At 40.0% G+C, this 27,296-nt stretch overlaps 1 protein-coding gene across 4 annotated transcripts in view; it reads right to left on the bottom strand.

Moving 5' to 3' along the window:
• The window catches only part of TOX (thymocyte selection associated high mobility group box), a 297,820-nt gene that overhangs the window by 10,053 nt on the left and 260,471 nt on the right, over nt 1–27,296 (bottom strand). For all 4 annotated transcript variants that reach the window (XM_022556827.3, XM_022556826.3, XM_022556828.3 and 1 more), the window contains 2 exons: nt 24,379–24,609; nt 12,304–12,384 (listed from right to left, as the gene is read on the bottom strand). In XM_022556827.3, the coding sequence (XP_022412535.2) occupies nt 12,304–12,384; nt 24,379–24,609 (312 nt within the window). The remainder of the gene's footprint in view (nt 1–12,303; nt 12,385–24,378; nt 24,610–27,296) is intronic.

The following is a 27,296-nucleotide window of genomic DNA, read 5'->3' as shown; positions in this document are numbered from 1 at the left end:
AAGAGAGAGAAAAAGATGAGGGGTGGGGTGGATGCCATCAGTGCCCTAATGGGGATTACCAGCCAGTGTGGCTCACTTGGAAAGGAAGTCACTTCGGGAGTTCTTCTGTTGATTGTATGTTTAGTTTTTTATTTTTCCTTTTTATATTCTCAAAGAGCCTTGGCATAGATATTTGCACAAAGAAACAAAGTTGGCTGATGGAACTGGATAAGGAAGAAAAGAGTTCAAAAATACCTTTCTGAAGTCATATAAAACCACATTAATATATCTTCAAAGTAACCATAGAACACGTTTTGATTTTTTGAAGAGTTGGTGATGAATTATCCTCAATAATGAACTGGATAAAAATAATCTCTCTTAGAAATTTTAGACTCCATCATAAATTAATATAATTTTGCCCTTTTTTCACACCTTCACACGGTCATTTCCTAATAATCTTTTAATTGACTTAAAAACTAGACATTTCAGTAGAAGCTGAAAAGCGTCAAGAATGAACCCCAAAGAATTTCTTCTTGGGCATGAACCTGCCTGCTTCTGGTGAGAGGAAGAGGCTGATAAACAAATGGTGAAAGGTGAGACCAGCTGGAGAAAGAAAATGCTGAAATGTCCTTCTGGAGAAAAAAGTCACTTGGTCAAAACAAGGTCTTGAGGATGCATCTGTGCCCTTGTTCTGTGACCTTGATGTCATGCTTCTTCCGTTGATAAGTCAGCATGAGCTTCTTGTTACCCCGAACTGTAGGGCCTTCCTGGGCTCCCCTTGCTGGGTCTCCGCACAGCACCGTGGACAGACGGGCACGTTCACGAGTCTGGCTCATCATGCACAGCGACATGAAACTCCGCGTGGGAACTTCATTGCACAAGGCGGCCAGCAACGCAACTCATTTCCTCCCAACGGTGTAGGAAAACTGAGTGAGAGCCGCAGGAAGAACGGTGCTGCACGTGTGCTGGGCGGAGGAGGCCAGGCTGGGGTGAGCACTGGTGGCCTCACATCCTCTCCCTATGGGAAGGACGCGACTGCCATCTCTAAAAACATGTCAGCCATGGAGACGTGGGGTCCTGTGAGACTCTGATTTTACTCCAGGCAGAGTAGATAGTAAGGTGAACCCTAAAGAATCCAAGCTCCTCTAAAGAATCCTCTCATTATAATATTTTTCTCTGTGTTAGTAGTGATGCAGAGTTTCTGAAATAGGAATAGACATTCAGACTCCCTGCTTTCCGCATTAACATGAAAAAGGTCAAAAACTGTTCACAAAAATTTTCAAGGGGAGGCTTTAGACCAAAGAAGCTTTATGAAATGTAGTACCTAAAAGGTGCTTTCAATTAAAAAAAAAAAAAACTTAAGTCATTTTCTTTTTTTGGTTCCATTTAAAAATTCTTATTGTTGATGTGCAGAGCAGTGAACAATTCAAGGAAAAGGTCAAATGGGTTAACTCAGGCTGTGTAAACAGTGACTAGCTTTACATCAGAATAACAGGTACTGCGGTGATATGCCTCAAAAGTCATTCCATATATGCCAAGGAGATTATGTGCTTATTGTGTGTCTGCGCGTTTAAGTCACGAGGCAAAGTGTTTTCATTGTGTTTGCATTCCCTCTTCTCTGACCTAGCACAGAAGGGCTAATTTCATATTTAGTTACATACCGCATCAACTTCATGCAGGAAAGGAACAATTACACAATGACCAGATAGCTACAAAAATTAATACATGTTAGTGTGTCTTCTTTTTGGCCTTATAGTTGCTTTCACTTAAACAGGAGAAAAATCACTCACAAGTGCCATACTGCCAAAACTATAAAATCTATGGAGTTGTAAAATGTTTTCACTTTGTATTTCTGTAGCCAATAATCACATCATTATCTAGTGATATGGTACACACAGAGCAGTGGATAGGCAGCCTGACCTTGTATGAACACATATGTGTGTATGGGAACACAGCATGGCAGGTTCAGATATGATCATACGATCATCCCAGGAATTCCAACAAGGTAATTAAAAACATATTTAAACAAACCTAAAGGGATATACTTATGCTACACTTAGAAATCACTGCTTGCAGTGGGTACAGGTGCTTGGCAAGCAGTTGGGCTGGCTTCATGGGCCAGAAGCCAGTCCTGGCAAAGCAGCTCTAGGGACTTTGCCACTTTGCCCCCCACCGACACAGTTTCCAAGTTGTATTAGAGGGGGGTTGTGGAAACATGAATGTCCTTAAAAAACAAGTTTCCATGACAAAATATGTGTGGGAAGAGCACTGGGCCACATCGGGTTAAGAGGGGGCGTCTCCTGCAGGACTTGTCAGAGTCTTGAGTGTGTTAATGTACACTGTGAATCTCCAAGGGACCATCACAGAAGTCTTTCCTCAGTGGGCCATTTCACTGAAATAGTCTTCAATGGAAAACACTGGTTCAGAAGAAGAATTAATAAGTTACACGTGCACATTAAAAATGACAAATAGAACATACATTTCAATTTAAATAGTCATATTTCTTGCCTCAAATAAACTAACTTGTACTGCCCCCAAACGCATATATAAATTACATCCGTCCAGGTGTAACACCAAAATTACCCTTTGTTTCATGTTTACTGGAATACTACCTGCATAGAGGATTTCATACTCTAGGCCACGGGCAGTGATACCACTTCCTGAAGGAATTAGGAAGTCGGTAACTTCTCAGCTATAGCCTGGAAGAGCTAAGGCATGGATACATTAAGGCAAATTCAAAATAAGCCATGAACCAAATTCTCCTGAATTCCACTTTCTAAATAATGACGTGCGGTCTGATGTATAGTTAGATGACAGATAGATGTAAAGACAGAGATATAGACAGATAGATACAGAAACAGACAGCAACTTACTTGAGGTACTTTACTGCCAACCTTGAGAAGACTCCTTCCTCATAGTAACTAAACACAAAACATTTTGTCTATCCAGCCGTTAGTTTGTCATTTGTCTTCTCAATTCTAAAGCATGTAGAGATCAGTACTGTTAAACCTATTTTGAAATAGTAGTAGTTTTTAATCACTAGAAGGACTATAATGAAGTGAAATTAAACAGATTTCCAAAACCAAGGATTTAGACAATACTTGAAACAATTTTTAACATAGAGAGAGAAAGAATTTTTGGGAAGTTACATGTTTTCTCTATATTTTCAAAGTCGTTGAATATGACAAGATAAATAATAACACATCTAGCTACGTGCCTAAACATGGCAGGCACTCCACTGCGTTCTCTTCCTGCATTCTCTCTTCACCATGATGTCCTGCACCAACAGGAAAGGTTTTTTTTTCTGGCTGCGCAGCTTGCAGGATCTTAGTTCCCCCACCAGGGATTGAACCTGGACCCCGGCAGTGAGAGCACGAATCCTAACCACTGGACCACCAGGGAATTCCCAGGAAAGGATTTTTTAAAGGTCGGGACTGGAATCTTCTGTGTCCCATGCATCTGACACAGTGCCAAGTATAGAGAAGACAAACATGTTTGTTGAGTGACTGAATGACTGTTCTTGAACAATACCGCAAGCAGTCACTGTTGCCCTAGCTGATATTCCTGACAAGACATTCTGTTCCTCTTCCTAAGGGGTAAGGAAAGATCTGAAATCTTTGAAAACCCACAGAATATCAGGTTGATCTTCATTCTCTGCTCTCATCATGAACCACACCCTTCCAGAAGAAATGAGAAGTTATAACCCTTAGCTTTGCCCTTTGGTTAGGTACCATGTGCTTTGTTCCCCACTGGATCTTGGGTGGATGGCAGGAAGCAGGGAAGCTTACCGCGTTTCATCCATATTTTGAGAATTTGTATCTTTGTGTAGAGATTCACTCATTTAGAAAGGGAAAAAAAACTGCTTCTAGCTTCACTTCTGATGAATTCTTAATCAGACTAATACAACAGACCACCTATTAATTACAGAGATATTTTATTGTTTTGGAAGATAGGCAGAACAAGTTCATTTTCCACTGTTTTGGAAGATAGGCAGAACAAGTTTGTTTTCCATAGCAAAGTGTCATGAATTCACAGCAAAGCGTCACGATTAAATGGAAATATGAAGAAATCATAAGCTTAATATACTCTCACCGTCATTTTCTTCCAATTAAACTATGAAAGCAAGGTTACTATTTTGCAAATAATTACATTGTATATGAAGATCTCTATACCTTCCATTCAGAAACTAGAATTACTTTCTCATACAGTCTAAATCATTTAAGTTTGTTTCTAATCTCAAACGCATTAACCACTTTTATTTAGTGGTATGTGCTTTGTATCGGTCACCTGCCAAATACGACCCTATCAGTGTGCACACAACTGAAAATCCACCCTCGAATGTGACATTCTCATGGGATGAATGTGTATTTGCTATTGGTTTATAAGCTCTATTTCCTGTTTTCTTTTGGGCCCCTGATTCTAAAGGACGTTTTCTATAAGCAAAACGGAATGTGTGTGTGGGGGGCGCAATGAAGACTTTTTGGGTCTTTTCAGTAGTCTTTCACAAAGGGTACGACTCTATAAACATTAAGGTACTTCTTATTAATCAAGTTGTTGATTGTCCAAGATAGTTTCAATCCCATTTACTTTGTATAATGAAGATAATAGTCTATAAATAGTCTATAGTCTATAATAAGAGAATAGTCTATAGTCTATAATAAGATAATAGTCTATAAATAATAGACTAGTCTAATAGATAATAGTCTATAAATAGTCTATAAATGCTCCCTTTCTGGGATAATAAGCACTATAAAAATGAAAGATTGACAAAGCAATTGTTATTTAAAACAGCAAAGTATAAACACAAGACATAAAGCTCAGTGGAAATAACAATATAGGAGGCGCTGAACCAAATCAGATTAATAGTTCATCTAATTTGATTCTTGTTTCCAGTGCTGACCAATACTTGATGCATTGGAAATTAAACAAAATGTATGCACCTACTCAACTGTGCATTGTTACTTTTGGAAGGAAAATTCTTCTTGGTACTTGCAGGTGATCAGCTTACATCCTGAAGCATGAGATTTTACTATCTTTAAATCACGATCTGGGCTTACAGAGCTGCAAATTTTATGTTAACACTCATAAAATGATCCATCCTATTTTCATATTCAGACTAAGTATTTGTCTCAATAGCTCTCTACGGCGTGAATTCTATAAGTTACTTTCATCCTGTAAAAAGAAATCATTTCTTTTGTTTCAAATTTACTATCCTTTAATTGAACTGAGAATTGTGTTTCTTTACTATCGGTCATGGCAACAGAGAACTTACTTAATTTAGTTCAACACTGTCCTGTACTGTACATTATAAAAAGCTTCCACCATCCTCTGTAAGTTTCGGCACCCCAGCTCAAGGTACAGACAAAATCTCATATTTGATGTGTGACCTTAAAGTCATGAATCTGACTACTTATACTGAACATACCAGAACATATTCATCCAAACACTGTCTCTTTCCAGACTGGCACTTCTGAGCAGCTGTACGCTTATTTCAATAATGCTGGTTTTACTTGGAATATTTGGGAACTTCCGTACAGGATTTGCTTCAGCGCCTGTGGGACATCGCTTTACATATCCTCAGACAACTCTTTGTCTTCTGGTGGTGAATTTGATTTTTGGAAACAGCTAATAGTCACTTGAAGCCAAGTCTGTTGGATGTATATGGGTGATGTTTGGGGAAAAGAATGAGGTGTGAAAACCATGTGACAATGTTGATTTGCTAAGGTGGCTCATAAACTTTTGCGGAGTGCGGTTCTAAAAGAGGACCTGCCAAAAGTCTTCTGAACTCTGGGGCAATCATAAAATAAGTGTGTAGCCGCCCAAGGTGAGTCCTTTGAATGTAACACTCATTTTGGGAATATAAATTCTGGTCTATGCGATAAGATAAAGCTAGTTCCAGTTGCTTTCTAGTTATACGTTGCTTTCAACGTAATTTAGGCTCATGTCTAGGAATTCCTGAGTCTACGGAAAAACTGTATTTCCTTAAGCTTTACTTAACAGTCCAACCCAAAATGACCTGAAATAGCAGGTAAAACCACTGCAGCCCAGAAACCGTAGGCTCCACAATGGAATATATTCTTGACCTTCAGACTATTCGTAGGCTCCCTCAACTAAAGGCTCATAAAGACATTTCAATTAAGGAACCTGTGTAGGTGATTGTTTTAAATGTCTAGATCATTTTTTATCTTTATAAAAGAATATATGTATGAAGCAAATTTTTCTTATTTTAATGCCACTTTAAAATTTTCTTTACATCAAAGCGGCCTTGCAGACATTGAAAATATGATCCAGCTATATCGCGAATCATATACAAAACTTTCCTAGTTCTTTGCGCAGCTATCAATAACGTTAAACATAAAATTGATAGTCATAATAATTGCCGGTATTAAGTGCTTTCCTGTGTTCAAGATCCTGAATCATGCAGTTTATATATAGTTTCCTATTTTATTTTAATGGAAACCTAATGATGTAGCTCCTATTATCTTCTCTGTTTAACACATTAGAAAATTGAGACTTTAAAGAGTTGAATAACATGCATAAAAGCAAGTAGTTAGGAAGTGAGAAACTTGGAATTTGAACCCAGACGGAGCTGCCCTGAGTGCCTGGGGACGTTTCTGCCCCCTGAGGACTTGTTTCGTGTGACACTGGTGGTGCGTTAGAGGTTTTTAATGCTTCCCTTGGTGCCTGGGGAAGCACAGGTGCTGAAGACGCCTTCAAGATCTTCTCTAAACCTTATTTATAAACCTTTGCTTCCTGCTTTTAAATTTCTCAATGGAAAGAAACGGTTTGCCTAAATAATCCAAGAGTTTGGTAATGCTCCCTGTTCAGATTAAATTCCTCTAGGGTAACATGGTGTCTCCATTCTTGTTCTGGATTCAGAGAAAGCAGAGCACAGGGAACCACTGCCCATGCCTGACACCCATCATGGGGTGAACATGCCCACATATGTGTTTTTCAGACTTAGTAATGTCAAATCCACTCTTCTCTGCTACTATCTCCCGCCCTCCCTTTTCAGTTGCTTTATGACTCTTTCCTCTGCAATCTCCCCAACTTCCCTCTTTAAATCATAGAGTCTAAAACTGAACAGGTTAGTTTTTCCAGGTCTTACCCGGGCTGTGCTTGCAGCTGCCAGTGTGCTCCCTTTCCTGTGTCCTTCACTGCGCGTGTGTTTCCACGGCAGAGGGGCTGTGCTGGGCGGGTCTGTCACCGAGCAGATGTAACCCTGGGTGGGTCTGTCACTGGCTCCACGTGACTGGGTAAAGCACGTGCACAGCTGAACAGCAAGGCACAGAACAGGGCTTCCTAAACATTCCGCAGGCCCCAGCGTCCTCTGAAGGTCTCATGCCGGCCTCTGGTGGTGGGTGGTGGGTGGAAGGGAGGGGGCAGCCTTCTACCCTCATCCCCAGCCTCATTTAAATGAGGACACCTTTACTCTTGGCTGTCTAACATGTAAGAGTTGGCACAGAATTTTACTGAGGATAATAAGAGGCCGCAGTTCTAAAGATATAAAAATTGACAGTCACCCAGGGTAGAGAAAAGCCTACAAGCTTTGGAACCGGAGAGCGAGTGTGAGCTCTCCCTCTGCTACCACCAGCCTCTCCTTCGTCTCTTAGACTCTCCAAGTCACTTAGTCTCTCTGCCTAGAGACTGTCTAGAAAATGGGGCTAAATCTCACTTCGCAGGGTTATCGTGATGATGAGTAGAAATATATGTAAAATGCCGAGCACAGCGTGGGACACATAGAACAACACATGTGCGTTGTTACTGAAAAAACTTGGGTGTCCAGCTGAGAGTGTGTCTGTATTGTCATTTTCAAGTACGAAGGTTAGAATATTCTACTACGACTTCAATTTTATTCGGGTCCGGAGTCACGTTAATTAATATGCCGGGTTAGATGGTGTATAATTCATTTAAGCTAAAATGTAACTGAAAGGAGAGGAGCACCGTTAATCCTATGACAGTCTCCCGGGTGGACCAGTATTCACTGGCTGCCTCTATTTTTTGTTTACGTTCTGTAAGAAACAGCTAATTTTAGAGGATTGAGAAGCAGTTAACTTTAGAGTATAGTTTCAAACCTCTCAAGTATCACGAAACACTCTGATCTGTTGTGCTCACCTTTGGGCTCTCAGCACCAAGCCCTGTGCCTGATGTGGAAACGGTGTTGTGCAGCTCTGGCTGGGATGCAGACTAGGGCCTGGAGTGGAAGCAGTGAGAAGTAGCCGCCTTGACGTGGTTACACATTAGCAAGGGCAAGGGCTGTTGGCCCAGGGATACAAGGCCTTGTTGGATGAAACACATTGCATAGAAAATTGGTACCAAAATACGTAGCTCTGGAGGAGTAAATCAAGATTGCCAGCGAGAACCTGGGGAACCGGACACAGAACTTTGGCTAATATGGTATTTCACTGACAAAAGTGACCTTAGGAATCCATCAACAAAACAAAAAGACAGACTGTGGAATGGGAGAAAATATTTGCAAATGATGAAACCAACAAGGGGTTAATCTCCAAAATACACAAGCAGCTCATACAACGCAATATCAAAAAACCACACAATCCAGTCAAAAAATGGGCAGAAGACCTAAATAGACATTTCTCCAAAGAAGACATACAGAGGGCCAAGAGGCACATGAAAAGATGCTCACCATGGCTAATTATTAGAGAAACGCAAATCAAAACTACAGTGAGGTATCACCTCACGTGGGTCGAATGGACATCATCAAAAAGTCTACAAATAACAAATGCTAGAGAGGGTGTGAAGAAAAGGGAACCTTCCTACACTGTTGGTGGGAATGTAAATCGGTGCAGCCACCATGGTAAACAATAGGGAAGTTCCTTAAAAAACTAAAAATAGAGCTACCATACAATCCAGCAATCCCACTCCTGGGCATATATCCGGAAAAGATGAAAACTCTAACTAAAAAAGATACAATGCACCCCAATGTTCATAGCAGCACTGTTTACAAAAGCCAAGACATGGAAACAACCCAAATGCCCATCAACAGATGACTGGTTTAGGAAGATGTGGTATATATATATTATATATATACAATGGAATATTACTCATCCATAAAAAGAATGAAATACTGCCATTTGCAGCAACATGGATGGACCTAGAGATTGTCATACTAAGTGGAATCAGTTAGAGAAAGACAAATACTATATGATATCACTTGTAAGTGGAATCTAAAAATAATAAAATGAATCTAATATATACAAAACAGAAACAGACTCACAGACATAGAAAACAAACTTTGGGGAAAGGTGAAAGAAAGCGGGGGCCGGGGGGATAAATTAGGAGTATGGGAATAACAGATACAAACTACTATACATAAAATAGATAAGCAACAAGGATTTACTATGTAGAACAGGGAACTACATTTACTATCTTGTAATAACCTATAATAGAAAGTAATCTGAAAAATATATACAACTGAATCACTTTGCTACACACCTGAAACTAACACAATATTGTAAATAAACCACTTTAAGTGGGCCTAGAACAGAGAATATCGATGCTCCATCCTGACTTCTGGGGCAGGGGGTTAAGGAAGCAGGTCGAGCGCCCTGTCAGGACCTGGGGACAAAAGGGCCCAGCACAAGGACTGAGGGAGCGGGAGGTCAACACAGGGCTTGGGCACTTCTTGCCTATGTGATACTTTTCCTCTTCAGTGAAATGTTGACAATCAAGCCTACTTTGAGGGGTAAGGTATGGGGAGTGAGGGAAGTCATTCACATAAAGTTATCTTTTAAAATATAAATCCGATCACGCCATCCCCCTACTGGAACCCATTCAGTGGCGTCCCTTTGTACAGAAAACAAAACCCAGCTCCTTTCACCGTCCTGCAAGGCCTTCGTGACTTGGCCGCTGCCCATCTTCCCAGCTTCGTCTCAGACCGCACTCCCCTGTTCGCTCAGCTCCAGCCACACTGACCATTTCTCCATCCAAGGAGGTATTTTTGTCCCCCGAGCCTGCATTTGCTGCACTGCCTGGTCGGCTCTGTCCCAGGCTCCCTGTGTCCTGCAAGCTCCTGTCTTCCCTTGCTCTCAGCTCCAGGGTCATATCTTCAAAGAGGAGTCAGCAGACCACCCTATCAGATGCCTTCCTTGATTTCCCAGAAGGCTTCAATTCACAAAGATCTTGGTCATTCATTAACTTATGTTTTCACTAGTGGTCTCCCCGGACTGAAGAGAAAGTTCTTTAAGTGCAGAGGACGCACCTGCCAGTTCTCCACTGTGTCCTCCGAGCCTGGCCCAGCGCTCGGCACAGGCCACATGCCCAGGGAAATTCACCAAATGAACACATGAACGAGTGAACGGAGAAGATGGAGCTCGGCTGTCACACTGTGGTTGCCTGGATTGGTGACTGTTATTACCATGTAGCATTTTATGATTGCACCTTTAGATCTTCAGATCTTTCAGAATAGGGAAATAATTTATAACATACTAAAAAAAGTATAACAGAAAAATATATGTGTAAACATGAATGGCTGCTATTTTCCTTGTGATAATTTTAAATGGAAAAGCAATGGATTTTTATATATGTTTCTGTGTGCAATCAGCGGATAGGCTGGTAAATTTTCTGCACGTGTCTGCAAGGTTAAACTGCAAATATCCCATTCACATACAACATCAGAAGGCCATTTTTCTAACCTGGAGAGGGTGTTTATAACTATTCTGCATTTTGTATACATACAATAGATAGTTGTACATAAATAGACATTCAACAGCTCCAGCAAAATTCCTGCTGCCAAAGAGAAGAAAAACGTCAGAGTAAGCTCTAAAGAAAAGTGCTGGGTTTTTTTAAATGTAGAAATGGCAATTCGCAGCATTTATACAAATTGCCGTATACTGAGGGTTGCAACTCTGAGAATGAATAGTAAGAAAAGTTGCAGCTAAGAGCAAATCTGAGGACACTTGTTTTGAAAGTAAAGCTTAGTCAGTATTACAGCATTCTGGCAATCTGCATAACATTAACCAGAGTGCTTTGTATTGGGATTGACACTTCACGTATTGATTTTCTCATATGTAAAATGTTCTGACTAAAACTTCTATTTAAAATGCTCCAGAAGACACTTATCTTGGATGAAATAAGAAGAATTCATATGCCCCCTTACATCTTGGGCATATTAATCTGAATAATACCAAGTAACTATACAACCCAATTGTTGGATGGATCTAATATTTTGCACCTTGTTTTTTTGCTATAATTTTACATACATGCTGTGAATTCTATAAATATACAGAAATGTGTGACCGTATCAGCAGAAAATATAAACAGCTTCAAAAGGAGTTAGAAAAATGAGAAAGTGTGAGATCCATAGTGAGATAGTACAGAGATAGTACAGATGAGCTAGGAATTCTAAGGTTAAATAATAAATATTAAGTTTTCCCACAATGTCATACCTTAGAAGTGGAATGCAAAGTTGCATTAGACCAACAGTGTACCGAAATTTCTTATGCATTTGTATTTTGTGCTCCATTTTCTTCTCTGTATCATATATTCAGTATATGTTTTCCCCAAGAAAAACTAAATGATATAATTACTTTAGAGTTGTTGGAAAGGGAATGGATATTTGTGGATAAAACAGAAAGTATTTTTCATGGGTGAATGGAATGAAGTCCAGAGTCCCACCCGCACTGAGCTGGGTACCAGCCACATCTGGACTTAAGATGCCACAGTGTCCAGTCCTCACAGCTTCAGCCCTGTCTCTGAGGTTACCTGCCTGAGAAATCTATAAAAGGAGATACAGCTTTAATAATCCAACACCAAACAGAGTTAACTCTTGAGTCTTTATACCAGCAAGGGCTCGTATTTGAGATATTCTAAAGCATAAACTATTTTAGTGGTGCTTTCATTTTCAAATGAAATGATGCATTTTTTTCATTTGTTTGTTTGTTCTGGTAGGCTTACATTCTGATGATGTTGTAATGAGGCTAGGATTAAAGACAGTTGGCATCTCCTCAGCAAAGACCAATGGGATGGGGTCAGGGTGGAGGGCAATTTAAGCGTGGAACATGGTGAAACAGAAAGTTGGTTAGGGATTAAGAATGCACTGTGACTAAGCCACAAAATCAGTAATCCACAGGTGGGCAACAGTACACAAAAGGATGGATGGAACGACACCAGGGGATGTTGTTCTGGTCCTCTAGGTATGAACAAATACTTTCATAACATATAGCTTTGTTTAGGATTTACTTTTTCTTTTTCAGCGAAGGAGACTGTGCAGAAATGCTACAGTAATCTTTTATGCTTTCACATGACCATCAGAGTCTGCAATGAGATGGCCACAATCCATCCCAATACCACATGGTTGCATGTTACCTTGGATACCAGGCTGGCTCTGTATGCTGCTAGTTGCTTCAGGTACTCCTTCTTTGCAGCCTCTGTTTTCTTTTTATAGACCTGTAACAACAGAGAGTCTGAAATTAGAAATTAGAAAGCGCATCTGCTTTTGTTTCCAGAGAAGTACAGTGCAGAATGATAACTGTGTGTGTTCGCACACACACACACTCACACACACATAATAACATACATCTCCCCAAAGATCGTGTTTTCTTACTGAAACAAGTTTTTAAGAAGTATGGCAAGAGATTAGATAAGAAAAAGATTAACTATAGTAAAATTTTCCATTTTCCATAAAGCATATGTACCGATTTATCTGGGGTACTTTGACAGTGGAGGTAGTTGGCTTAGAAAGATACTATTGATGAAGGTTGCCGGGGAAAGAAACTACATGTGAAAAAAGAAGTCATTCATATTTACATAATGGGCAGAGAATTCTACAGTGCATTCAAATCCCGATATATATTCTCCTTGCTAAATATAAAAACAAGGACAGAATTAAAAGATGATCAATTATGTTCAATATGTTAATCAAAGAAACAGTTATGGAGTTCGCAGGTTCATCACTATTTTAAAATTTTGTGTCTTGAAGCTCTATTTTCAAAGACTCAGGAGTTGGCAGTGGCAGTCAAAGTCACATTTGGGAGTGGGCTGGGGACCCTGAGTGGCCGAGTGTTCATGCCCTTTCCAACAAAAACACTGGATGGCATGAGTGTGTGGAAGCCTCAGTGTGAAAAGGTAAAAATGTTCAGAATTGAATTTCAGTTTACAGAAGCTTTTCATTTTTCACAGGGGATCATTTTGCAAATACAAGTAAAATCATCCTAAAGTGAGCAAAAGTACCAAAAAACGACTTGGAGGTAGGCTAAAGGTCACATTGCTAAGTTAAACAGAAAAAAAGTCATTAGAGTCAAAAATGAAAGATTAGCAAAGTGAATACACACGGTTGTCTGCTACCATTAAGCTCATTCTTTCAAGGCTTTAGAGTCTGTTCTTGTCAATCTTTTGAAATCACCCCTAAAGAATAAAATATTTTTCACCATTGGATGTATTTTCATCGATAGGTCTAGTTTAAATTTCCCACATCTTGAATTTTACAGCAGGGAATGAGGCTTGCTTGGCTAGCATTTTGTAATGCTGAGCTCAAAACCAGACACAGCTCAGTGTGAAAAGTGGCTTTGGAATTAGTCAAAATAGTTAAATATAAGTTATGTCTAAAGGCCAAGTATCTGCCACAGTCGGCAGCAGAGGTCAGTTTATGGTTTCTCATGTGGAAGGTGGTTTGCTGAGCCCAGTCCCCAGCTGTGAAATTCAAGGTGTGAGAAATATTACTTACTTATGAATATTTTAATTAAAGCACAACATTTTACTCAAGGTAAACAAATGAGTAACCTTGTCAGCAGAATTATAAAGGACCCTGTGAAATGAAAGTGCTAATTTAAGGAGCTCTTCAGCCTAGTCTTTTATATTCGGCATTTTGCTATATTAAAGGCAATCATAGTAAGGCGATTAAGAATTTGTGCAACAGTGTCATACAATCATGTGTCATCTTTACAATATATGGAACTAAAGAAACTTAAAAGAAATTTTTTAGTAAAAAGCCAAATTAATCCTTTGGTTCAATTACAAGAGAACTCTTAATTTACGGAGCTAATTATTGGAAATAAAATTCAAATCCTGTTTTAGACATTCAAACATGAAAACAAATAAACACTAGATTACAGCAAATGTCTTTGAACAGCATGATTCATGTGTATTACATGCTTTGGTCACAGCCACAATCAGAAACACAGAGCCCTCCTGCTTTTTATTGATTTATTTCTTTCTCCAAAGACAGATTTCTGTTTGTAGTTCTTTGTCCCTCCAATCTCTTCTCCAAGACATAATTTATAATTAATGACCTTACACTGAAAATGTTTACATTTACTTTTAATACCTTAAAACTGTTTGGAGAGGGTTCTTCTCCCACACAGACAGAAATCCTATTCAGGACTTTGAAGCAAATATTTAGCAAAAATATCTTTGATGGTAGTATGCTTTTGTATACTAGAAGCATTTCTACCATGTTTTTTATTCATATGCTACTCTAAGTGACCCCCTGGGCAGCTGACTAGGGTTCATTTAGCTTCCAAAGGCAAATATTACACACTTGGGTCCATAGCATTGCCCTAAGCATCATTTTCTAAGTGGCACAGATAAGATGGTGTTGCCAGATGGCCAGATTGTAACACCTATCCTCTTTCTTGCATTTGGTTTCTACTGAAACAAGCAACAGTGTTACTATGGTGGGGCCCCCAGGGGTTAACGTCCCACAAGGTGTTAACTTCCCTGAAATTTGTTGATTAATAACCATGGGAGAAAGGTGGCAACTCAATGTGTTTTAGGCTGAATGTGTGCCCCCTGGTTTCACTGGGAGATCGATGTTGTTACGGGATACCTGACCAGCATTCAGAGCGCCCTGTTTCCTCCAAATGGCTCCCTATTGGCTACTCATGATTGGCTATGTGAGATCATCGTACAAGCGCCTAAATACCGCTTTAGAAAAGGGTAGACTCATCACGTCACACTACACGGATTGATGGGTCCGCTCTTTCCTGAATAGACGCAGGTGTTCAGAGGGAGGATGCAAAGGGTGGTAATTTCAGGAGGTATATTTCTGTAATTGTGTTTAAAGGGGGCGGTACCCTAGATCAGAATTAACATCTGAGGTGGTCTCCCCGATAGTAATTTTGAACCTCCACCTTTGAGAACTAGCTAATGGCTCAAATATTATTCACCCTGTATGTCTCTATGATGCTACCTTCTAAAATTGCACAAGGATGCTTTCTGAATTCTATATTTGATGGAAATGTCTGAAGAAAGGCCTCAAATGTATGCGTGAGTGATAAAAAACATGTAAGAATTCCACATACTTAAATTCCTACTTGAGAACAGATATTTAAAAATCATCAGTAAAAAGATCCTCAAAAACGTTTCAAAGCTCTATTTATGGATGGAGAAAGTCTCCTGCTTGCTGAAACCAAAGATGACGCTGACTGCGTTTGGCAATGAACAGCCCACTGCAATGATCAAACCTTCTAATCTAGGAGGATAGGTCTGATTTATATCAAAGTTAAGTCTGGGAAAGAAATGGTCTCTCTCTCTCTCAGGGAAAGACAAATATTTTAAAGAAATGTGATTCACACAGTAAATATTAGTACTCAGTTGAACTACAAAATGGCTTCCAAATGGTCTACAGCTGTTTGAAATAAAGTGCAAAGTTGGCCAGACGAGGATTTAAAAATCATAATACATCATTCATCATTTTCCCCAGCTCATCCAAACACTTTTGAATTCATCCTGTCCTAACTTAGTTATTTGCTGTGGTTTGTTATTCTAAGAAAGCTACCATATCCTATCTAAGGATCGCATCTCAGTGGTTAAACTAAAACATATATAATGGCTAAACTAAAACATACATCAAATACCAATTCTAGAGAATCCAAATTCTGTTCATGTAATCTAGTGATTCTGTGAATCATTTTTTAAATGCTCTACGTTCCAGCATGTGTAATACATATGTCTTATAGGCTAATAATCTCTAATTAAAATCAGCAGTTCAGTATCGGTGAATACGATGCACACAAACAGAAAAAATTCTAATACAACCTGTCATTTTGCTTTTTCCACTTTCTGCTCCCTCCCCAAACAATCCGTCTAACTTATACAAAAAAGTAAAATCTTATAAACACCATTTAGTTCCTTCTTCCTTCCCTCTTTTCGGCTCTGGCCCTGAGTTAATCTCTAGTTGTAGTTGATTTCAACTCTTTACAGTAATAATAAGAAAAAACAGAATTCTTCCAATCCTGGATTTTATCCAAACACTATAAAACTAGAAGGCGCTTTTCTTTTTCGTTAACTTCAAATGCAGTTTTTTTCCCCCCAGTATAAGTTCATATTTATAGAAAATGCTTAGAAATACAGTTATATAAGAAATACTAATTTAATCACAATCCCCTGTCATACACGGTACTGGAGAAATTAATGTCTGCAGCGTCTTTGAATGCTGTTATCATTTAGGATAGTGACAGCAAGTGCCTCTGTGTTTTATACAGAACTTAGTCCTTAAATGCAGTTAAATTTCCATTTGTGTAACGTGCTCAGCGTTTTCTTAAGCATTGCAGAACTCAGAGAACTTTATACATGAGTATTCAGAGCACTGAAAATATTATACAATGTGTCAAAAATCTTGCTCTCGATTCTTTTTGGGATCCATCAAATGCATACAAATCGTCTACACAAAAATGGTGTAACCTGTTTTTGGAATGGTAGGGGTCCGAGAGAAGCAAGCGCCCCATCTGAACAAATGGCTGCAAATACATCTGTAGATTCATTAAATGCGGATGGCCGGGGCGAGTATGATGTTGTTTGATTATGCTTAACAATACATTGAGTATCTATTATGTGCCTTCATGGTGTGAGGAACTGAAGCTACAGAACCAAAAAAAGGCGTTAAAAATACGCCTCTAATGTGTGCATTTTTTGTGTCAGGCACACAAGAAATGCAGACAACCCCCCCACATATACATATTATACATATATATATAATCACATCGATCTGGTATCTAAGATCCATCTTTGCATCTTTGTTCACGCAATGGCTCCTCCTGGCTGCATGAGATCTCCCCTTGGTGCCTCTCTTAGACCCCCAACTGCAGGGCCTGTCATCTTTTTGTCCACAGCAGAAGCCCCAGCAGGCAGGGCAGAGCTTGGTACATAGTAGGTGCTCAGGAAATATCTGTGATCCAGTGTATAGTCCCTAGTCTCAGGTTTCTCCTTCCATGAGTCAGCATGGGCATGGGTGTGCATGGTAAAATACCGAATTGCATCTTCTGAATTAGAGTGGGCATCAATAGAAGTAGAAGATTTGATATACAGACAGACAACCCGCCCACCCCAAACATGTTTACCAATAATATACATAAAGCACAGCAGGCTTGAGTATTATATTCAAGTTCTCTCCTTGCTGATGTCATGGAACCTTTCAAGTGGAATGTCTGCTCCCTCTGTGTATGAGCGTGGAATATTTCTACGTGTATTTATACCCATGAAGGCATGCCATAATCCCATTTATGTACCAATGATTATATGTATTTATACTTACCTGTGTTTTAGAGGTGAAATATGCTCACCATTGCATGTAATATTTCTAACTGCTGTTTTAAGTTTTTACAAATATAAACTTTTCTTACATTCTACAGTTTTTAAATGAACAATTATTTTATATATCCTTTACTCCTAGTTTAAAAAAATTGGTGAAAATGCATAGTGTTTATAAGGAGCTGGCCAAGATAAACACATGTGTGAATGTGACAGTGCAATAGGATTTTAGTTAACCTGAAGTGCTGTTGACATAAAATCCACATTTTATCATAAGATACGGGGCGGGGGAAAAAACCCCGGCAGCATATCTGTAGTGGGTGTTTGAGCACCAGTGAGGAGTAAATGATTTGATTCCGTGGGCTCAGAGGATTTGTCAGCTGCCTTATAAGTATAATTCTGCCTCTTCATATCCCTGCTGCTTCTAATTTAGCAGGACAGGCTCATAATTGAAGCAAATTAACTATTTACACTTGCCACTTCTACCAGGGGAAGAGGACACAGCAGCAGGAAAGAATGAGCAGGAAATTACATTCTTCCCACTTGTGTCAGATCTGCCCTTATATAAACACATTAACAGTAATTTCATAAGGCGTCAAACATAGGAATAAATACTGAGGGATAAAATAATGAGGTGTTGCTATTGAGCTGAACTGCTATGGCTAATATCCTTGGATATGAATTATGCATCCTGAAAGAAGGCATATGTTACAATATTCAAACAGTTTCCCTGCAAGTGATATCTGCTCATTAGGCTCTGGATCTCGAGGTAAATCCACTCTCTGCTCCCACAACAGGGCTAGCATTTACAAAAATAGGCTCTCTGGGCACCGTGGGCTGTGGTTTCTCCTGAACACACCAAACTCTGAACCGGCCTTCCACTCCATTTTTAGCCTAACAGCATGTTTATTTAGCTCTTTGGCTGAAGCTCTAAAGCCATTTAATGTAATGTAAACAAGAACATTTTGTTTGTAATTTGCTAAATGTATTACAGCCCAACTGTGTCTCCAATTAGGAACTTAAGGTTCACTTAGTAATTTACATCTGGTTCTGATTTAAGGTGACTTTCCTTTCCCACTTAAGAGCTGACTTTCCATGGCTAAAAAGGACCCAAGAACACTTTACAGCTCTTTGGACCAATCTCTTCTGCTTCAAAGCTGGACGGACTCTTTAATTTAGTGGGGTTCGATTTGCTCTCCGTTAACTGGGAACTCAGATCCCAGACTTGGATGACCAGAGTCACAGAATTCAGAAATAACGGGGAGAGACAGGAAATCTAGCTGGACCTTCATAAACAAAGATGCTGAGGGTCGAAACTCCAAGGAGTCTAATACAAAGGGCGTGATCTTGTTATGTTATTATTTTTCTTTCTCTGTAGGTTCCAGTCAGTGAAAGATAAGTAGCAAAGACCAACATCACAGCCACGCTTATGTTTTATTTCCCTCTCTCCACCTCGTGCCTTTTTAAAACAACTGAGTACGGCTCTGAACCGGGCTGTCCACTGTCTTAGGATTCATTAGCATTTAAAACCTCCAGTTGGAATCCCAAACACAATCCTGCTCCCATTCCAGATTCAGCACCATCTTCCAAAGTATTAAAACGGAGAGATCTCTGACATGTGAAGTTTGTTCAGTGGCTTTGGTAGGAATGATTCATATGGGAGGTTTTGTGTTCCTGGAGGATTTTTAGCACTTCTTTAAGCTTCCTTCTGATTTTTCTTCTTTGAGAGATTCTTCAAAGGACATATAGGTTCTCCCTTATCATGGCTTCTGAAAATAAAGATCTGCCCATCTGCATGGCTTGTTAGCCCCGCCTGAACTCCACAATGAGGAAGCATGTGACACAAACACACAGCAGCCCTATTAGTCCTGTTCCCTCTGGCTGGCGAGTAAACATTCGATTGTAATCTCACTAATAGCTGTTTTTCCTTAAGTATTGTAATTTTCTGAGCCCCTAATAAGTCATCAATAATTTTGTCCATTTTCTCCAGTTCGTGTTTACATTTGTAGCTGTTCATAATTGGGGGCTGTTATGACAACGGGATGTTTGAACAATCGTGGTGCATGAAATCCTAGCCTTCTACTTGAACCAGCTGCCTACACGATGCCAACAGCGTCACGTGGGGCTGTTCTGAAACATGCACATTTGTCCTGAATTTTGAAGTTTAATGGTCTGCCTCTAATCGGCTTCAGCAACATTCCTTTCAAAATACGTAGCATGTGCTCCCCAATTTAAATATTAAATGAGAGTAAAATACAATTAATTTAAGCTTGAAATAGAGATATTATATTATGTTGGCACAATGAGTCAACATAAAGGGAAAGAACAGGTGGTAACACACCATGCTAACACTTTAGGATATTTTGCTGACATTCTCTTGATGCCCAAACGTGCGTCCTAGGCGGGCATGCACGCTTCGCTGGCCATTCCTGCAAACTGTTACACAGGGGCTGCCACGTGGTGTCCCAGCAGCCCCGTCAGATGCAATATGCTCCCTTTTGTGAGCGTGGCGTCTGATTTCATTCATTGGACCCTCTCTCTGCTTGTCCCTGGGATCGACTTGCACCCTGTGTCATAAACCATCCTTTTTGGCATACTCTGCAGTTTCACTCTCTTTATTAAGCAAGATCATCTTTTAAGAGAAAAGGATAAGCTATGCTGAACCCCTGTCAAGTCAAAGGAACATAAGGCATGGGGACAAACCATTTACGAGTGACTCAGACTGCTCCCAATACCTTGTTTTGAAAATGGTGCTCAAATGTTAAAATATTAACTTTTCTAGAAGAGACAAAGATAGTTATTTCTATTAGTATATTTTCCTAAGCAATCTTAGCATAACTTTTTAAAACAACTGCATTTTGATTATGAAATTGCTTTATAATACCCAAGGAGTTAAATAGGGTCAGCTATTATATAATTTCATCCTTTACTTATAAAACAAATTCTTTAAAAAACCCCCAATTATTTCCATTAAGAGAGAATCCAGCGACTTCCCTGGCGGTCCAGTGGTTAAGACTTCACGCTTGCACCACACAGGGGGTGGGTTCGATCCCTGGTCGGGGAACTAAGATCCTACATACCAGGTACAGCCAAAGTGTTTAAAAAAAAAGAGAGAGAGAGAGAGAGAGAGAGAGAGAGCCCAAAGACAGACTCATTACAGGTTATCAAATTGGAAATAAAAGAGAATGAGGAAAATGTTTTGTCATCACAAGTATACTCGAAAGAGCTTACAGCATTGAGGCCTTGTCCCTATCCAAGACTACACATAGGGGTTGTCAAAGCAGAGAGAGAGGTGTGTCTTGGTGCTTGGATCATGGGTGGAGCAGGGACAGGGATGCGGTTGGGATTCCTGGTGGATGTGCACTCAGTTTCTCAATCCGTGAAGCTGTAGTGAGTGGAGGAATGAGTCCCTCTACAATTCCAGCATGAGTGTCCAGCATCGGGGGGAACCACACCTCAGCCTTGGGAGTGTGAGAGCAAACTGATCTGAGTTAGGATAGAAACCAGATCTGAAATCCTCAAACAACTATATCAGGTTTTCAGTGGAATCATAAAATACAATGTCAACCACCCTCTTAATTGTGAGATGAGTATTTTAATCGAATGCAAGGAGAACGTTTCTGTGGTGTGTTTTCCAGCCTCAGAGACGACTCTTGTAGCAGAGCTCCACATGGTAGGCCTGTGCTTTCCTGTGAAGCCCTTCCCTGGGGCTGGCAATCTTGCAAAGGACATAAGAAAATGTGTAGAGACTTCAGATCATAAAGGACAGCTTTGGCTTACAGTAAAGGGGGGTTGGAGAGAACCGGGGGAGTGGGCTCCGTGTTTCCTTAGCAACTGGTTTTACCATCACAACTATAATTGGTTCCATGAATTGGTGAGAAAAAAATTAAGTTGAATGATAAGTTCTAGTGATAAGTTCTAGTCACAGTGTGGAATTTTAGACAAATCAATCAACAGAATGGGACTCTGTCTTATTCTCTGCTCTACTCCCAGTGTCTAGAACAGTGCCTGGGGCACGCAGTAAACATGCAACAAATATTTGTTGAATGAATAAGTGACTGCATTTAACCATCTGGCCCCATTTCATAGTCTGCAAACTTCAGATAAAAGTATCTGTGAGGAAGGAAGACCCCTGCTGCGGGCTCAGCAGGTGAAAGAGCAGTTCCCGGGACATGCCAGTCTGTACTTTTGCTGTGCTATTGGGGATCAGGGCAATGAACTAATTACCCTGGAAATAATTCATCATTATGTGGAATTACTTGACAAGTATTTTGGCAGTGTGTGTGAACTTGACATCATCTTTAATTTTGAGAAGGCTTATTTTATTTTGGATGAGTTTCTTTTGGGAGGAGAAGTTCTGGAAACATCCAAGAAAAATGTCCTTAAAGCACCTTAGCAGGAGGAAGCTGAAACCCCACCTAGTGTTCTTGAAGAAACTGGACTGACATGAACTCCCCTCCCCTGCTGATGACTTCCTGTGGCATTTCACACACTGTAGATGGTCACTGCCTTCACGTCCGTGTTAGCTAACGGTGTAAGATGACGTCTTGTCAGTGTTACAGTTCTGCTAAGCTGCTTCATTCAGGCCTACACAATCTTTTTTTAAAGGGAACTTTGGTTAATCAAGTGATAACAAGGGACTTAAATATGAATTAGAATGAATGCAGGAAAAGAAAGGTACTTTTTCTGGCTATTTTAAAGTTTATAGGTCTGTTTCTCTTGAATAGATTATTATCATTACCTTGATTATGTGTATCTATGAATATGACACAATCAGGCAATATACACTTATTAATTACTGTCTTTGGCAAAAAGGTTAAATTATGTGAAACCTGGTTTTATGAAACCAAAGACTAGTGCATTTCAGCATATATGCGAATAAAGGGAATTGACATGTCACATATCAAGTGAATGAAAATTTCACTCTGTGTTGAAACTTTAGAAAAAAAACAAATGCACACCAAAGACCCTTATTAGAAACTAAACACCTTAAAACAAAGGGAATACACAAAAGACTAATGGAATGATGCTGTTTTACACTAAAAATTATTTCTTAGGCATTCCAGACCTGGGAGGAGGATCAGAGATCAGCTGTTTCATGATAGTAAGCATGTTATTTTTAAGGCCAAGGAACATTCAACTCCTGAGATAAGTTTCTCGTTGTCATAATCATTTAGTCACTTAGTTGGATTGTTTTTGATGCCTCCCCAAATAAAATGGAAATGTTGACTTACCTGGGATTCTTAATAACAGCATCTTACGGAAAATGTTTTACTCTCTTCACAAAGTGTTGCATAAGTCATTGTTTAAAACACGAATATTCCTTCCAGGGTGCTTGTTACAGCCAAATGTATTTTACTCCCCTATTGCTTCCCTCCACTTAGAAGTGGAGCAAACTTTGGGGCAGCTTCCATCCCTTCTATGGCACTGCCTAGTTATTGGAAGTCCCTATTGCTTCCCTCCACTTAGAAGTGCAGCAAACTTTGGGGCAGCTTCCGTCCCTTCTATGGCACTGCCTAGTTATTGGAAGTCACAAGTATAAAAACAGATACCACCTCCCATATGAACGTGTGAGTTGAATGGGGTAAAACGACATTAGTGGGCTCTATATTTTTTAAGGATATACAGTTGTTTCAATGTCACTTTTATACGTACTTCTACGTATCTAAACATGTCTTCACAGTTTACACTTTCATTTGTATCTGCTGGGCTGGATTAAGCTTTGTTGTGACTGTGACCAATGTTCAGGCCACGTGAGCACTGTCTTATCACATCGCCAATTAGTTGTAATAAATGTCCAATGTACACCAAAAAAAAAAAAGTATCTACGAGTATTGAGCAGAACAAATGAGATAAATCATGTAAAAGTGTTCTTCAAAGTATAAAACATGATATACATTATAGAGGTTGACGGATAATACAATATATAGTTCTTATAGACGTACATAGGCTTGAGATGTTCTGTTTCTTACAGGTCCCCTGGACCTGGTGAGGAGAGGTAAAGAGTCTCTGTCAAGATTCCAATGAGACTAGCCCATCATTAATGCCGTAAAGTATTCTGCAGCAGCTAAAGCTTCAACTACTTAATCGTTTCAGTAACTGAACTTTAATGATAATGCTTGTCTAATTTTTCCTTCGTGACCATGAAATTCTAGATGGTGACAATGGCAATCTAGTCCCTGGTTTAGGAATCTGGGATCAATATTGCTTCTTTGTTGAAGTGGGCTACGTCTGCATACTGAACTCTTTCTCTCCACAGTTCCCACCCTCCTTAAGACATTCTGGGCTACTCGCCCTATGGCTGAGATACAAAGTGTCTCACGGCCCTCCACCGCCAGCAGTGTGGTCCTGAATCACACCACGGCAATCCACAAGAGAAGAAGAAAATAACCAGGCATCTGGGCCCATTTAATACAACCTAGAAATATAGTACAAGTGGGATTGAATAACATACTCGGATGGTCTTTAGGGAATGGATAAGGGTAGAAACCCTTAAATTTGAGGTTCATTTAGCAAAGAGCAAAGAGGGTTTTGATGACAAAAGAATAAATAGTAAGTGCTGAAGAGAGGTGTGGACAGTTCTCAAAATACTTTTAGTATTTTTTCTGTCTTTATGATCGCATTGGCAACATTAAGGAATGACGTAATCCTGGCTCGGATGCGTAAAAGTCCTTCCAAAAGTAACTACACTATATAAACTTTGAAACAAAGGAACTAACATGTTATTTATAACAGAGCAATAAAGGAGTATAAAATTATGTCAAAGTCCCCTGAAGTCTGGTTCTGATGGGGCACATTCTCAGCCTCAGTCCTAGTATCTGAAGAATTCACCCAACATCCCTAGAAGCCATTTCTTTAGAATGCGTACACTTTCTCAAATCATGTTGATTCACTCCCTTTCTCATCTTTTCTTACCTGTTTTTGCTCTTCTCCTAAACCATCCCACATTGAAGCCACAATTTTAGAGACTTCACCAAAGGTAGCATTTGGATTTTGGCCCTTGATGGCAGCCTGGGTATCACGAAAGAATAACGCATAAGCAGACACAGGCTTCTGGGGCTCATTAGGGTCCTTCTTCTTCTTCTTTTTGGGGGTTTTTGGTTTTTTCCCCATGTCAGAGGCAGGTCGCTTCTCTCCACCATTGACCTGAAATAAAACACCATCTGAATTATAGAAGAACTAAGAAAATTTGAGGACAAATCATATTGCTCTCCCTTGAGACTTACATAGATATACTCACCCATGCACATCACGCAAACACAGACGTTTCTAAGGGACACTTGGTTTTGTTGGTGTTACTGTTTTTTCAAGTAAAACTTCTTTCATGTAATTTTCAAGTAAAACTTATTTCATGTAATTTTCATATTCATCCTTTTCCAGCCTAGTTTGCATAACTTTAAAATAATATTATTGATTCTCTTTATACTACTACTGTACGGTTAGATATTATACCTTAACTCGCTCAACGTTTTCTTGCTCTCACTCAGGAAGCTGAATGAGCAGCAGCATCGTGACTGACAGCAGCAGATTCCTCGTGTGGTAACCCTACTGGATGAGCAATCGAACCTGTTTGCTTCTGGGGGCTTTATCCTTTTCCTCCTACTTATGATTTTTTTTTTTTTTTTTTTTTGCTATACGCGGGCCTCTCACTGTTGTGGCCTCTCCCGTTGCGGAGCACAGGCTCCGGACGCGCAGGCTCAGCGGCCATGGCTCATGGGCCTAGCCGCTCCGCGGCATGTGGGATCTTCCCGGACCAGGGCACGAACCCGTGTCCCCTGCATCGGCAGGCGGACTCTCAAGCACTGCGCCACCAGGGAAGCCCCCTCTTTATGATTTTTAAACAACAGTGGGCAACACGTCCAATGAATAAAGTTGAATGGCTTTTGGTGTTGCACTTAGGCCTACGGAATGCTGCTGGCGTGGAGAATGGCGTAATCTAGACCCTAGATCAGCGATGTCCAACAGAAGTTTCTGCAGTGGGGGTAAAGTTCTAAAATCTGCACTATTCAATATGGTAGCCACTAGTTACATGTAACTAATGAGTATGTGAAATGCAGCTAGCAGGAATAAGAAACAAAATTTTATATAATTTTAATTGCCTTAAATTGAAATAGATACATGCGGCTAGTCGCTACCATATTGGAGAGTGCACCTCTGTAAACTAGATCCTCAAATCTAGACATTTCTAGAACAGCTTTAATATTCAGTTTCAGGATAGATTCCATTTTCTCCCATTTTTCCTTGAGTATGAATATTTGGATAATCTGAATTGTTTATTATGAGGCAAGTGGGAAAAAACCCCCACAATGTATTGATATTTAAGACATCTGCATTTGAACTTTGATACTGATTATATGCGATGTCACTTTATCCACCTCTATAGAATGAGAGATTTGGGCTACGATTTCTTTCTAGTTCTAAAAGTATATGAATCTACGAGTATCAAGTACTGTTGTCTCGGAAGGAACCCTCTTTCCACACGCCTCTCCCACCAGCACAAAGGCCCCCGTACACTGTCTCCTGAGGAAGTCACCATTATCAGGGAGGTTCTGCACCCTCACCTTCTCTTATTATGGCGGTTGTTGCTTTTTTCTTCTTGGCAAACAATGTAATATGTATCTTATTCAGATGTATTGCCAGGTAGAGTAATATGTGTAAAGTAACTGCCACCATTGGAGATGAAGCATGATCTCCTGAGAGGCCAGTGGATGTGACATCAGAGGATCCACACTCATGTCCTCCTTTACTATTTTCAGCTGTGAAATCCTGGCAAGTTACATAATTTCTCTGGGCCTCCATTTCCTCTACTGCAAACCAGCTGCAGTGCCATTTTGTGATTACTGAGATGACATATATATAAAAATATGTTTAAAACTTTAAAATGATATTCAGATGCTAATTATGACATGGTAGTAACTTTTTACTGAATGAATGGAAAGAAATGACCTTAACACTAATTTGTGATGCCATATGGTCTTGGTTTAAAAGATATGCCTTGGGAACCGAACAGAGACAGGAAAAAAACTAAGTGAATTCTTTGGCTTTGGCTTTAGTGAGAAAGTTATTTAAAAGATTATCATTTTGAAACTGTCTACTGAAGCAGAATGAACAACCCCATGGGGACAGGATGCTCTGAACTGAGCTGACAAGCTAACATAGATTAACACTAGAAGATAACTTCCCCAGGATGGGTTTGAGGTGATCCTGTCAAATGACTGGTCCTCAGGTAAATCTGCCAAAGGACAAGGATGCTGGGACTGGGCTGAGTTGATACTGGGCAAACTGGTGTAACGGCTCTAAACTAAACATGTAGGCAAATATGACCTAGAATGGTCATTCTCAATGGTTGAATGTTAGAATCACCTGGGAAGCTTAAATAACACCCTCATGTCCAGGCTTTAGCTCTATACTGATTAAATGAGTAAGTCTAGGCTCAGTCACCCTCAACTCTACTCCTCCAACTGCCCTTTAACTACTTCAGACACGCAACAAACAAGCCAACTTTCTCTTTGCCCCAAGGCTACACAGAGCCATCTTCCTTCTCTTCACAGCCAAACCCCTCCACGTGGTTGTGTTGGCTGCAGGCAGCTTCGGCAGCTCACTGTGCCTCGCCATTGCTTAGCTTTCAATAAGGTCGCCAAGGACCACGCTGATAAACCCAGCGGGCTTTTACTCTTCCCCTGACCTGCTTTCTCACGGGAGTGTCCTGTCTCTTCCAAGGGCTCCATGACATCATGGTCTCTCGGTTTCATGCCTACCTCGGTGCCCTCACTGTTTCCAGAATCATTTTTAGGCCCATCCTCCTCCACCTGGCCATTAAATGGTAGTGTTCC

The sequence above is a fragment of the Delphinapterus leucas genome, chromosome 17, assembly GCF_059928025.1.
Source record: "Delphinapterus leucas isolate spDelLeu-1000000601 "Yukka" chromosome 17, BTC_Dleu_Yukka2, whole genome shotgun sequence".
In the NCBI taxonomy this organism is placed as follows: Eukaryota; Metazoa; Chordata; class Mammalia; order Artiodactyla; family Monodontidae; genus Delphinapterus; species Delphinapterus leucas.
The sequence above is the reverse complement of the archived record's forward strand: the minus strand, read 5'-3'. Positions and strand labels throughout refer to the sequence as shown.